This window comes from Alnus glutinosa, chromosome 13, assembly GCF_958979055.1.
Source record: "Alnus glutinosa chromosome 13, dhAlnGlut1.1, whole genome shotgun sequence".
Taxonomy (NCBI): domain Eukaryota; kingdom Viridiplantae; phylum Streptophyta; class Magnoliopsida; order Fagales; family Betulaceae; genus Alnus; species Alnus glutinosa.
The window spans coordinates 13,894,874-13,908,719 of NC_084898.1; the positions used below are offsets into that span (position 1 = coordinate 13,894,874).

Consider the following 13,846-nt stretch of genomic DNA (forward strand, 5'->3'; position numbering starts at 1 on the left):
ATGAAAAATATTGCCTTTTACTCTCAAAATCTTTTCATAAGGAGATTTTTGTGTTTGGTAGATTGAAAGGGTAGTTTTTAGTATATGCTTGACGTAAAGCGAATTATGCTTTTGAAATGTGATGCGGAGAAGAAATATATATAACCCAATTTTATAAACAAAAATGATATTTTTACGTCTTATAAGCATTTATTGTATATCTATTTTTTAAATCAATCATTAAATCTGTATGACTTACGTGTGAGTTTTACAGATCAAACGATGACAACTTTGGACTCTGATAACATTACGCTAAACTGGCGAAGCGAATGAGCGAATAGTGAAGAAAAAAACTTAAAACAATATAAATATAACATATACCTAATAAAAAACGACATCTTTTTGATATTATAACGTTGTTTTGATGAATATATATATAAATAAAGAGTATACAATTAACCGCATTTGAATACCATAAAATCATCATTGCATTCACATATATAGATAGTAATTTTTTCTAATCGTATACGCATATGCGAATAACGAATAATAAATAGTTACAAATAACATATACGAGCAATTAATATCCGTCCGCCCTGTCCGCCAGTACCATATAGATAAACTTTAAGAGGGAGTGCTAGTCCAGGCTTTAGGATTCTTTCGCAAGGGAATGATAGCAAAGATGAAATGGTAATCTCAATGTGAAGGGGAAACTGCTTTCTGAATCACGGACCAAAGGGAAAGCGAAAGTCTTCCATTTCTATAGAAACCTTACCCAAAAAAATAAACAAATCTCGTTCGTATTCACATATCCAAACAACCCTACCTATTTCTCTTATACATTACACCCACTCTTTTTTTATTATTTTCATTTTTCTCCCAGACATTTTCCAAAATTTTGGGGATAGCCCAATAGCCCAATATGCTTGGCCCAAGATATTACAGTGTGCCTGTCGAAAATTCTGAAGTGCCCCCTCCTCTGTCAGCATTGGCTAACCACTATTTGTTGCCCATGGGGACACGAAGCCACTTGGTGACCCACTTGCAACCCGGCTTGCGCCTGAGCCGCCGAGCCGTCAGCCTTCTTCAGCCGCTTCGGCGACCCGCTCTCCACAGATGAGGAAGGCTCCGGCGACGACCGTTTCGACGTGACTCTCACCGGATCGGGCTCGCCGGAGTTCACCCGGAGCGGGAAGTTGAGCAAGGCACGGGAGCCGCGCATGCGGTAGGCGGCTCGGTCGTAAGCCAACGCGGCGTCCTCAGCCGTCTCGAACGTTCCCAGCCAGACCCGCTGGCCGTTCTTAGCCGGGTCCCGGATCTCAGCCGCGAACTTCCCCCAAGGCCGTTGCCGCACACCCCTGTAATGCTTCCCCTTCGACGGAACGACCGCAGCCGCCACCTCCTTCTTCACCGGCGCAGCCTCAGGCAACCTGTTCACCACCGGAGGTAAGCTTTCGTGCTCCGATTTCACCGCGGTTAAGAGTTCGGGTTCGGATTTCACGGTTGCGTTCGAAAACTCGAAATCGCAACGTTCAGTGGATCCCGGAGCGAGTGATGGGACCCAACCCTCGTTGACGGCGTCGCGGAGCACGCCGTAGAGAACCATGTCCTCCGAATCGTCCTCCTTCAACGGCAATTCGCCCCAGGTGTCGGTGAGGCAAGGGTACAAGCTGCCGAAACTGGAGCTCCGGCAGAAGATCTGGTTATTGCCGCAACCGGGTACTTGAGCACCGAGTCGACTCTCGGATTCCCCAAGCAAATGCCTTGTAATGGATTCGAGAAGGGCAAAATCGGACTGGGCTGTACTCTGTCCGAACATTTTTCTGTATCCGATAAATGGAATTTCGGTTTCGGATTATAGAGTGAAGAAAGATTTATGAGGAGTGTTGAAGATTTCTCTCTGTGGATTGGAGAAGTGGGAGGTATTTTATAGGGGAAGAGGTTCATGCACTTGGCGATATCCACATTTTTGCTTTTATTTATTTAATTTAATTTAATTGGATGTGTGCATTTTAGTAATATTAAAAAGGTGTTGGTGCGGATTTTCCTTGTGGTTCAGAGTTTCTCCGAAGGTTCAAGAGTTGAGCAAGTGGGAAACCGCATTAAACACGTGATTTTATTGTTATTTGTGGAATTCTTTAATGAATGGGAACGCTATGACGTCACGGGTCTTACCGCAGCAGCCAAATTGTTGCCTGTCGCTTTATCAACTCTTTCTTCATCAACTCGTCCGCCAATTAATCGCCATTTATTTTTTTATTTTTTTTTTTAAGTAAACAAAATTTAGATTGTTTTGAGGTTATATTCGTCAGAATTAATCTGTTAATTAATTTCTACAAGTTTGACGCATAAAAAGAGCTTAATTTTAACTTGAGTTTGATTAATTTGTTAATTAATTGCATTTTTTCATTACAAAATGATCAATGATTTTTTTTTTTTTAAAAAAAAAAATTGGATCCTTAACTTTATTCCATGATTTCAAAGATACAGTTTTTAAAAGGTATAATTAAAAAAGAGATTCAACAACTTTGAATCGTATTTCAAAGATTTTTTTTTAAAAATAAAATAAAATAAAATAAAATAATGGGATAAAAAGAAAAAACGACGGCGAAGAATCGGTGGGTGGGGCGAGGAAAAGGTGTTTGTGGATGGTCATGGATACATCGGTCCTGGACATTTATTGGAAAAAAAACATTATTTTTGTTTGGATAATATGTCCAACAAAGTCAATAGGCCAATGAGAGATATGTGGGTGTCAGTGGGTCCCCACGTTGTTCAATTTGCACACTCTTTCTTTTGTGTGGTTTCAGGGAAGGAAGGTGAGTCACTCTCTCGGTCACTTTCCCGGAGGAATTTGTTTAGATATTCAGCCTGATGTGATATAGTTTGTACACGACTTACCATTTCTTCAATCTTGTAGAATTTTTGACATTTGTTCATAAAGACGAATTTTATAAGGAAATTTTTGTGTTTGTTAACCCGAATTGCCACGTATCTAGAGGATTGCTTGTAATTCAGATTAATGTGAGAAAGTTTGTATAGGACCTACTTACCCTCAACAAACAAGTAGAATACTCGAGATTTGTTCAGATAAATGAGTCATATAAGGAGACTTTAATGTTTGTTGTTCGAATTACTAGCAATTCACGACTTCTTATAACATTTGTTAAAGTGTTGATTAAATGATTAAGTTTTTTTAGGGCCAGCCAATTTTGGTAAATAGTACCTTTTGTCCATGTTGTCCGTCTCTTTGGACAGAAATGAGGTGCGTGTGACCTCTTAAGGTTGCATCGAGACCATTTTGCTCTTTCATAATATACTTCTATTCTATGCTATAGATAACATTTATTTTGTTTGTAAATAATATGCATACGGATATGAAATATATATATATATATATATATATATATATATATATATATAATTTTTCTTTCAGAAAAGAAAATAGTAGAAAACTCAATTGAATCTCGAAAATCATCTCTAGATAAATTTGCTACTAGAAATAAACAAAAACATAACAGAGAATTTAGGTAAAAATCTCACAAATGAACAAGAAAATTCGTAAAACTTAATTAGTAATTTTGTATTCATAAAAAGAGATGAATCTTTTTAGATAAAATAAATAAATAATAGAAATTAAAATAAATATTATTCTGTTAATATTTAAATATAATAAAATGTCTTATTTAAATTTTCACCTTAAACCTCAAATTCTATCGAGTCGATCCAAATTAAGGTGGTGACCACTTTCTCAAAGAATGAGAGGTAGTTGGCCACTTTTAAGGGAACAATTGACCATCTAAAGGGTGGATTGGTTCGACTGTTAGCTTCTTCGAGTTTTTATTTTGTTTTATTTCCTTAATATTTATATAACACAATTGAAACCATTTATTTTTAGGGTCCGTTTGCAATTTCAAAATATGTTATGTAAAAATAACAATTTTAAAACATAAGATTTAAAAAATAAATTATTAAAATTACAGTTTAGCATTTAATAAAATCGCAGTTCGACCTTTAAAAATGTCCCAAATTGTTTTAGGTTTGAAAACAAATTTTTTTTTTTTTCGTATTTAAATCGTAATTTTTTAAAAACACATATCTCAAATAATAAATTTTACACTATTTAGTTTAAAATCACAATCCCTAAATTATATTGATGGAAGAAATTACAATCTCAAATATAGAGAATTAGATTTTTCCTAGGAGAAATAAAACGACATGTCAAAGCAATAAGAACCATAAAAGTTGACCAAGACCATATTGGTCGTATATAACTTTTGACTGCTGAAAATTCTCCTTTCTATTATTAGAAACCAAAATATACTAAATGACCACTCGTGCCAACCAACAGCTCGTGCGCAGCACCGCAATGTTTGAGTAACCTCTTACTAAACGACAATATAATAAAAGGGTCCCACAACAACTTGCATACAACTTTTGAAAAAAAATAATCAAAACGTGCTTAATTAGACTTTTCTATATTATCTTTCTTTTTTTTCTTTTATCTTTTTTTTTTTGTTGTATATTTTATTGGTTTCTTTTGTTGTTGTTGAATGGAATTCCAATCAAACAATATGGCTATATTTTTTAATATATATATATATATATATATAACCTTTGAATTAAGATTACGTTTGGTATTTGTATAAGCTATCCAGACTCTGTTCTTTGTCGTCAATGGTTTAATCTAATTAAGATTATTACTATCATTTGATCAAACTTCGAGATTTTGAAGATCATCTAAGCAAATTTTTTTTTTGAAAATCATCTAAGCAAATTTAATTACTATATAAAATCCAAAAGCATGACATGAGGGCTAATGTCGGCCTTAAATTAAATTAATAATGGTGTACTCGATAATAATCTCATCCAATATTGGGCCCCTCCATCTGAGCCCAAAACATCCATTAAGCCAAGCGCATTGGTCGGAGAAAAGAAACACTTCAAGAAAAGAATAACTTAATTAGGTGGATGCCTTAATGGTCCGATATTTTTAGAAGAAATGAAAAATTGTTTTAACAGATTAAGGGCGGGGTCCTCCTCGAGATGTAGCTCAATCGGCTGGGGGTCACGCCTCATTAAGCAAAGATTATTACTCCTTCACCCTCAACCGAAAAAGGGTTGGAACACTACAAAAAACCCTACAATTGGACGCGTGTCTACAGTACCGGTTACTGTAGACACGTGTCCAATTAGCCACGTGTCTTTTTGACAGCGTGGCTAGTTGTATAAACACCCCAATTGGACACGTGTATTATTACACGTGGCCAACTGTTTTTTTTTTTTTTTTTTTCCAAATATATATTAAAAAAAATAAATTTGTTTTGTGTTCATTTTTTTTTTTTTTTAAAAAAAAAAAAAAAAAAAAAACTCCTTATCTTATTAACTATATAAATTTGTGAAATTACGGTGTACATAGCATATACACATAAAGTTAGGTTTTAAAACTATATGCTATATGTAAATTCTATATTTGGAGTTTATGTTTTTTAGGTTCCTTATTTATATATATATGGTATACTGATAAGTACGTAAACCCTAACCTAATTTACATATTGTACTATATGCATAATTAAACCAAATTTGGTGCTATATATATATAATTAAACCAAATAGTTCAAATTAGGGTTTAGTTTTGTACACCATCTACGTTTAGAAACAAAAAATAAAAATTTAAAACATAACAAAGTTAAAAAAACCTATAATTAATACTATATATATAGATATGCATGCATGTAAACGGTTTAGAAACTATATACATTTATAATGACTTGTATATATATACCCTAACCTTGCTATTTATGGCTATATATAGTAAATGCAGTTCTTTTGAGGGTTCCGTGCTACATAATAAATTAAATACTTATGGTTTAGTCCCTTATATGGTACATACACTTAGGGTTTATGGCTATATATAAAACATACAAATTAGGGTTTATGGCAATATATATATAATAAATACACTTAGGGTTAGGGTTTATGGCTATATATAGTATTTATACACTTAGGGCTAGGGTTTATAGCTATATATAGTATATATACTTAGGGTTAGGGTTTATCGATATATATAGTATATACACTTAGGATTAAAGTTTATAACTATATATAATATTTACACTTAGGGCTTATAGCTATATATAGTATATACATTTAATTAGGTCAATGGCTATATATAGTACATACACTTAGGGTTAGGGTTTATGGCTATATATAGTATATACACTTAGGGTTAGGATTTATAACTATATAGCTATATAGTATATATACTTAGGGTTAGGGTTTATCGATATATAGAGTATATACACTTAGGGTTAGGGTTTATAGCTATATATAATATATATACTTATGGTTAGGGTTTATCGCTATATATAGTATATACACTTAGGGTTAGGGATTTATGACTATATATAGTACATACACTTATGGTTAGGGTTTATAGATATATATAGTACATACAATTTGGGTTAGGGTTTATAGTTATCTATAGTACATACACTTACGGTTAGGGTTTATAGCTATATATAGTACATACACTTAGGGTGAGGGTTTATGTACATATATATTAAATATACCTAGGGTTAGGGTTTATGTACATATATAGTACATACACTTACGGTTAGAGTTTATAGTTATATATAGTACATACACTTAGGGTTTATGTACATATATAATACATACACCTATGGTTAGGGTTTATGTACATATATAGTACATACATTTACGGTTAGAGTTTATAACTATATATAGTACATACACTTAGGGTTAGAGTTTATGGCTATATATAGTACATACACTTACGTTTATTATTTCTGGCTATATATAGTATATACACTTAGGGTTAGAGTTTATAGTTATATATAGTATATACACTTAGGGTTTATGTACATATATAATACATACACATAGGGTTAGAGTTTATGTACATATATAGTACATACACTTACGGTTAGGGTTTATAGCTATATATAGTATATACACTTAGGGTTAGGGTTTATGTACATATATATTAAATATACCTAGGGTTAGGGTTTATGTACATATATAGTATAGTATATACGTACACTTATGGTCGGGTTAGGGTTTATATATTTATATGTATAATTTTTACTTTTTATTAAAAAATTAAAAATCAATTTTACAATTGGAGACGTGTAGCGTCTCCCATTAGGGACGTGTATATTAGTACACGTTCCTAATTGGCCACGTGGCCACCTGCCTCATGGCCAACATTTGGCCAGGTGCACAGCGCGGGACAATTCCCACGCACCACCTGGCCATTTCTTTAAAATTATTATTATTTTTTTTTTTAAAAAAAAAAAATTAAATGTGGGTAGCTTCCAGAGGAAGCTACCCATCGATCATATCTCTCTCTCTTACTCTTACTGTCTCTCTTTCACCCTCACTCTCTCTCTCCCTCTCCGTCGACGTCACCGGCCACCTCACCGACCTCCGCACGTCCGGCTAGATCCCTCTCCGTCAAAGCACCTCCGGCCAGCTCACTCTCTCTCTCTCTCTCTCTCTAACCCAAACAGTACCGGCCCTTAACTCCGACCGGCCATTTCATCATCTCTAACCCAAACAGTACCGGCCATTATAACAAAGTCTCCCTCTCTCTGTCTGTCTTTATCTCTCTCTATATTTGTTGCTCTCTCTCTCTCTCTACATCTCTCCCTCTCTCTCTCTCTGAACTCCGGTCGGCTCCAAACACTCCGGTGAGCTTCAGGTCCGGACCTTTCTCTCTCTCTCTGACTTGTGTTTTTCTTTTGTTTTCTTAATTTTTTTTCTTCCAACAATGCAGGTACAAAATCCTTAAGAAGCATAAATTACACCACAACAAATATAAGGAGCATAAATTGTGAGTAATTTTCCCTTATTTTTGTCATTTATTTTTTTGCTATAATAAACGTGGATTTAGCAATTAATACTGGACAGTTTTTTTTCCCCATGCAATGCTACTGATTTTGTTGGGTTTGTATATATATTGTTGTGTTGTTTTTTTTAGTTTTTTTGTGGTTTTGCATGTGAAATATGCGAACATTTTTTTTGTCTTTTTTTTGATATATTTTACTGTACTACGAATATGGTTTTGCATGAGAAACCAACGATTACAAATTGACTGTCCACTTTTTACTTCATTATTCGTATTATAAAATTTACAATATCATTTTGTCACTTTAAACGTTGGTGTGTTAATCACAATTATTTTTTCTAAGCATTCAGTATAATTCGCCTTAACAACAAAATTTAAAAAAGCAACATAAAATCAATATATGCATTTTACATATGGTCGACATATACAAATTCATAAAAAAATCCTAATATGAAAAAATGAATTCTAAAAATAGTTCACATATACAAAATCACCTTAAAATAAATTGTGAAATTGTTTAAAATCAAATTTCAAAACCATGCTGTACACTCTATTTCAGCATTTTTCCCTACAAAAATAATAACATAATTTAATTGTACATTTGTGTTGCTATTATCCTTTTTGACAAATTGTTACAAAAATGATTTTCAAACAAACTTTCCCTCATTTAATAATAAAATGATCGCACCCAACGATTTCAACGAAAATTAACCTCAATAATTATAATCAATAAAACAAAAACAAATTTGAAACAAATTTGCTACTGTCTACCATTTACAATAATACATGTTATTGAGCAATTCATAACAAAGGTCTAAACCCTAAACCCTAAACCTTAAACCCTAAGGAAAAAAATTAAAAAACCCTTACAAAAACCATAAACCCTTAAGAAAAAAACAAAAACCCTAATCCTAAACCCTAAAATAAAAATACAAAAACCCTAAACCCTTCAAAAAATATAAATAAAAAAATTAACCCTGAACCCTTCAAAAAATAAAAATAAAATCAAAAACCCTAAACCCGTAAGAAAAAACAAAAATCCTAACCCTAACCCTAAACCTATAAGAAGAAAAAAAAAAACCCTAATCCTAAACCCTAAACCCTTAAAAACAAAACCTTAAACCCGCAAGAAAAAACAAAAATCCTAACCCTAAACCCTAAAAAAATACAAACACCCTAAACCTATAAGAAAAAGAAAAAAAACCCTAACCCTAAACCTTAAACACTAAAAAAAAACCCAAAAAACTATAAACCCTTAAAAAAAAAGGAATTACAAAAACCATAAACCCTTAAGAAAAAACAAAAACCCTAACCCTAAATCCTTAAGAAAAAAAACCTAAACCCTAAACCCTTATAATCAAACACTCTAAACCCTTAAGAAAAAAAAAAAACCCTAATCCTAAACCCTAAATCCTTAAAAACAAAACCCTAAACCCGTAAGAAAAAACAAAAACCCTAACCCTAAACCCTAAAGAAAAAAAAAAATACCTAACCCTAAACCCTAAACCCTTAAGAAAAAACCAAAACCCTAACTCTAAACCCTTCAAAAAAAAAAAAAAAAAAAAAACACGTAAACCCTAACCCTTAAGAAAAAAAACCCTAAACCCTTAAAAAAAATATAAATAAAAAAGTAAACCCTAAACCCTAACCCTAATCCTAAACCCTTCAAAAAATATAAATAAAAAAATAAAACCTAAACCCTTATGTTGCATCCAAAAACCCTAACCATGAACCTTAAACCCTAAACCCTTAAAAAAAAAAAAATTACAAAAACCAGAACCCTAAACCGTAAATCCTAAAACCATAACCGTAAAATTGTAACCCATGTTCTTTCTTTTTTTACAAGTTCACATTGTAAAAAGTATGATTTGTCTCGGTCTCTTAACCCTATACAAAGAAATATAGACAAGTCTTGAATGTCAGCACGTAGGGGTACGACACAGTATAACGACGGGTGTAGGGCGTTTGTGGCATTTGCCGTTAGTAATTATACGGTTGTAGATGGCAAAATTTACTGCTCATGCAAGTATTGTCGAAATAACCAGCGTCACACTCCAGATTATGTTCTTGCCCACCTGACAGGAGGTAAGGGGATGAACCCGGGATACAATTTGTGGTATATGCACGGTGAGACCACAAGCGGATCTGCTGTTCGTGGTCAGCGTTCAAGTCATCACAGTGGCACAGATTTCGCTGCCTGTAGCACTGAATAGGGTGAATTCACAGAACAGGGGGGGCCCTGGAACAGGATGATGACATGCACGCCATGTTGCGTGACGCCTTCGGCATGCACGATGTTGCTGAAGCCGTCAGTACGGATCCGCAACAAGTTGACGAAGGAACCTCTTGCGGGGACGCATTGAAGTACCAAGAGTTGTTAAAGACTGCCGAGAAGCCACTTCACCCTGGTACTAGGCATAGTAAATTGAGTGCTACTTTACATATGTACAATTTGAAGTGCGTTGGAGGTATTAGTAACAAAAAATTTTCAGACATTCTCGAGTTTATCAATCAGCTGTTGCCTCCTTGCGATGAAACATTGCCAGTTAATACGTATGAGGTGAAGAAGTTCCTAAGTTTTATGGGTCTAGGGTATGAGAAGATTCCGGCGTGCCGTAATGACTGTATGTTATTCTGGAAAGACAATAAAGAATTAGATTCATGTACCGTATGTGGAGAATCTAAGTGGAGGGCTGATACACATATAGATGAGGATGGTGATGTCATATCAGCGAGGAAAAAACGCTCGGTTAAGATGTTGAGGTGGTTTCCACTCATCCCACGGTTACAGAGGTTATTCATGTCTGAGCATACTGCGCCCCATATGAGATGACATGCAGAAGGCCGCACTAGGGATGGCGTATTGAGGCACCCGGTTGACGGTGAGGCATGGAGATCGTTTGACATTTTACATCCAGATTTTATGGCAGACAGTAGGAACGTCCGGCTTGGTTTGACAGCAGATGGATTTAATCCTTTTAGGAACATGAGCACATCCCACAGCACATGGCCCGTAATGCTTGTGCCGTACAATTTGCCACCTTGGATGTGCATGAAACATACGTCGTTCATCCTGTCACTGGTTATCCCTGGACCGAGCTCACCAGGTATGGATATTGATGTTTACCTTCAGCCATTGATTGATGAGTTGCTGGAACTGTGGAATGTAGGGGTACGAACATTTGATGCTTCAAAGAAGAAAAATTTTAATATGCGATCCCAGTTGATGTGGATAATAAACGACTTGCTAGCGTATGCAGATTTATCTGGTTGACCTAACAGGGGTGTGAAGGCATGTCCTTGCTGTATGCAATCGACACGTTCTAAACATTTAAAGAACGGATGTAAATTTTGCTATATTGGGCACAGGAGATACTTGCCAAATGAACATCTGTGGCGGATGAACAGAAGAACATTTGACGGTACTGAAGAATTTGATCGGGCGCCAAATGTGCCATGCGGAGATGAGATCTTCCAACAGTTAGACGGAGTTGCATTTGGGGATGAGAACGCGGGTAAGAAGAAGAAACGGAAGAAGCGGAAGAAGGGTGCAGGGAGTTCCGATGATGTTATGTGGAAGAAGAAAAGTATTTTTTTCAGATTGCCGTATTGGAAAGACAATTTGCTTCGGCACAATCTTGATGTTATGCACATAGAAAAAAAATGTCGTGGATAATATACTTGGCACTATTTTGGATATCAAAGGGAAAACAAAGGACAACCTGGCAGCTCAGCTGGACTTGCAGGAAATGGGGTTGAGACTTAAGTTGCATCCGTTCACAGCCGCAAATGGTAAGACGTATATTCCCGCTGCCTGTCACACGATGTCTAGGGAAGACAAAGAAAATTTTCTGAAGGTTCTTCGAAATGTGAGGGTCCCGGACGGATACGCCTAGAACATTTCACGGTGTGTTCGGCTCAAGGACCGTACAATTTTCGGGTTGAAGAGCCATGATAGCCACATACTGATGCAACAGCTTCTCCCAATTGCATTGCGTCAGTCATTGCCAAATAAAGTTGTTAGACCTCTTATGGAGATTTCTGCATTTTTTAGAGGCATATGCTCAACCAAGCTATCACAAGAAGAGATGGACTGACTGCAGGGTGACGTCTGTATCACTTTGTGCAAGCTAGAACAGGTATTTCCTCCAGGGATTTTTACCAGCATGGTCCACTTGGTCGTGCATCTTGTGCGCGAGTGTAGACTCGGCGGACATGTGCAGTATAGGTGGATGTACCCGGTAGAGAGGTAAAATTTCGCATAATATATACATATATATATTTTGATTTAATTGGTTCCCTAATTAACGACAAAAAAAATGTTGTGTATGTGTGTACCCCAGGAGTCTTGGGAGTTTCAAGTCTACTGTGCTCAATAAAGCGGCTCCTGAGGGGTGCATTGCAGAGGGGTACATAGCGACCGAGCTGGTAACGTTCTGTTCAAGGTATCTGGATAACGCACCAACATTCTACAACAGACCTCAGAGAAATCCTGATGGATACAAGGGAGGCGGGCACGCGAGTTACCCAGAACCGGTTGACAATGCACCAGATTCATCGTTATATTGTGTTCAACTCAGAAGCGTTTCACAATTTGCGGATGTAAGTAGTGTTTATATATTTAACAGAATTCGAATAAAATTATTAATAACAATTATTACATAATTGTATACGCTGAATGTAGGATGCACAAAGACGCGCTTAGGCGATCATGCACTAGGGGTCGCATTACAGAGGCTCTTATTGAAGCACAACATCATGAGCAGTTCTGCGAATGGTACCGTGCATATGTAAGGAAATAGTGGTAATTTTGAAATTGACAAAATTTATGCGTGTTCAGTGTAATTAACCAATGTGATTTTTAATAATTTAAATTATAACATAAGTCGATGGCCTGAACGATCAACGTAGGGAGGAATTGGGCCACAAATTGGTTATGCGTTGTTGAGGGTTAAAGGAGACAACAGTCAAGTACAACAGATACGTGATAAATGGGAAATTGTTCTGCACGCTTGCCCATGATGTGGGAAGGAGGACTCAGAACAGCGGCGTATGTGTTCCAACCGTTGAAGGCGAAACGTACTACGGGCAGTTAATCGATATAGTTGAGGTCGAGTACTATGACAGGACTACGTACGTCCTATTTAAGTGCAATTGGGCAGACCCCACGATGGACAGAGGATTCAGAATAGACGAGTATGGCCTAGTGTTTGTCAACTTCAATCACCTCGTCCACAAGGGAGAACTGATGAAGGACGAGCCGTACGTGCTTACATCTTAGGTAGATCAAGTATTCTACGTCAAAGATGGAAGGAACCCAAATTGGGTTTGTGCAGTTAGGACCAAACCGCGCAACGTGTACGACGTTGGGCAGGGGGATGAGAGTAATGAGGCAGGTACAACCTACCATGAGTGCGTACCGCTCGTACTAGCCACTGATGACCTACCTGATACGAATGATGAATTCGAGTACGACAGGCCCGACATTGATCCGATTGAAGCTCCCGTGATATAATGCTTGATATATTTATTACGGAGGCTCTTATTGAAGCACAACATCATGAGCAGTTCTGCGAATGGTACCGTGCTTATGTAAGGAAATAGTGGTAATTTTGAAATTGGCAAAATTTATGCGTGTTCAGTGTAATTAACCAATGTGATCTTTAATAATTTAAATTATAACATAAGTCGATGGTCTGAATGATCAATGTAGGGAGGAATTGGGCCACAAATTGGTTATGCGTTGTTGAGGGTTAAAGGAGACAACAGTCAAGTACAACAGGTACGTGGTAAATGAGAAATTGTTCTGCACGCTTGCCCATGATGTGGGAAGGAGGACTCAGAACAGCGGCGTATGTGTTCCAACCGTTGAAGGCGAAACATACTATGGGCAGTTAATCGATATAGTTGAGGTCGAGTACTATGACAGGACTACGTATGTCCTATTTAAGTGCAATTGGACAGACCCCACGATGGACAGAGGATTCAGAATAGACG

General features: G+C 36.2%; 1 protein-coding gene across 1 annotated transcript; it reads right to left on the minus strand.

Moving 5' to 3' along the window:
* Positions 1–763: 763 nt before the first annotated feature.
* Positions 764–1,896, minus strand: LOC133854200 (ethylene-responsive transcription factor 2-like). The gene has a single exon (XM_062290285.1). The coding sequence runs from the start codon at positions 1,796–1,798 to the stop codon at positions 962–964; it is 837 nt and encodes a 278-aa protein (XP_062146269.1). The 5' UTR covers positions 1,799–1,896; the 3' UTR covers positions 764–961.
* Positions 1,897–13,846: the final 11,950 nt, after the last annotated feature.

Coding starts and splice junctions, on each gene's coding strand:
- LOC133854200 (XM_062290285.1), bottom strand. CDS start 1,798: ATGTTCGGACAGAGTACAGCCCAGTCCGATTTTGCCCTTCTCGAATCC.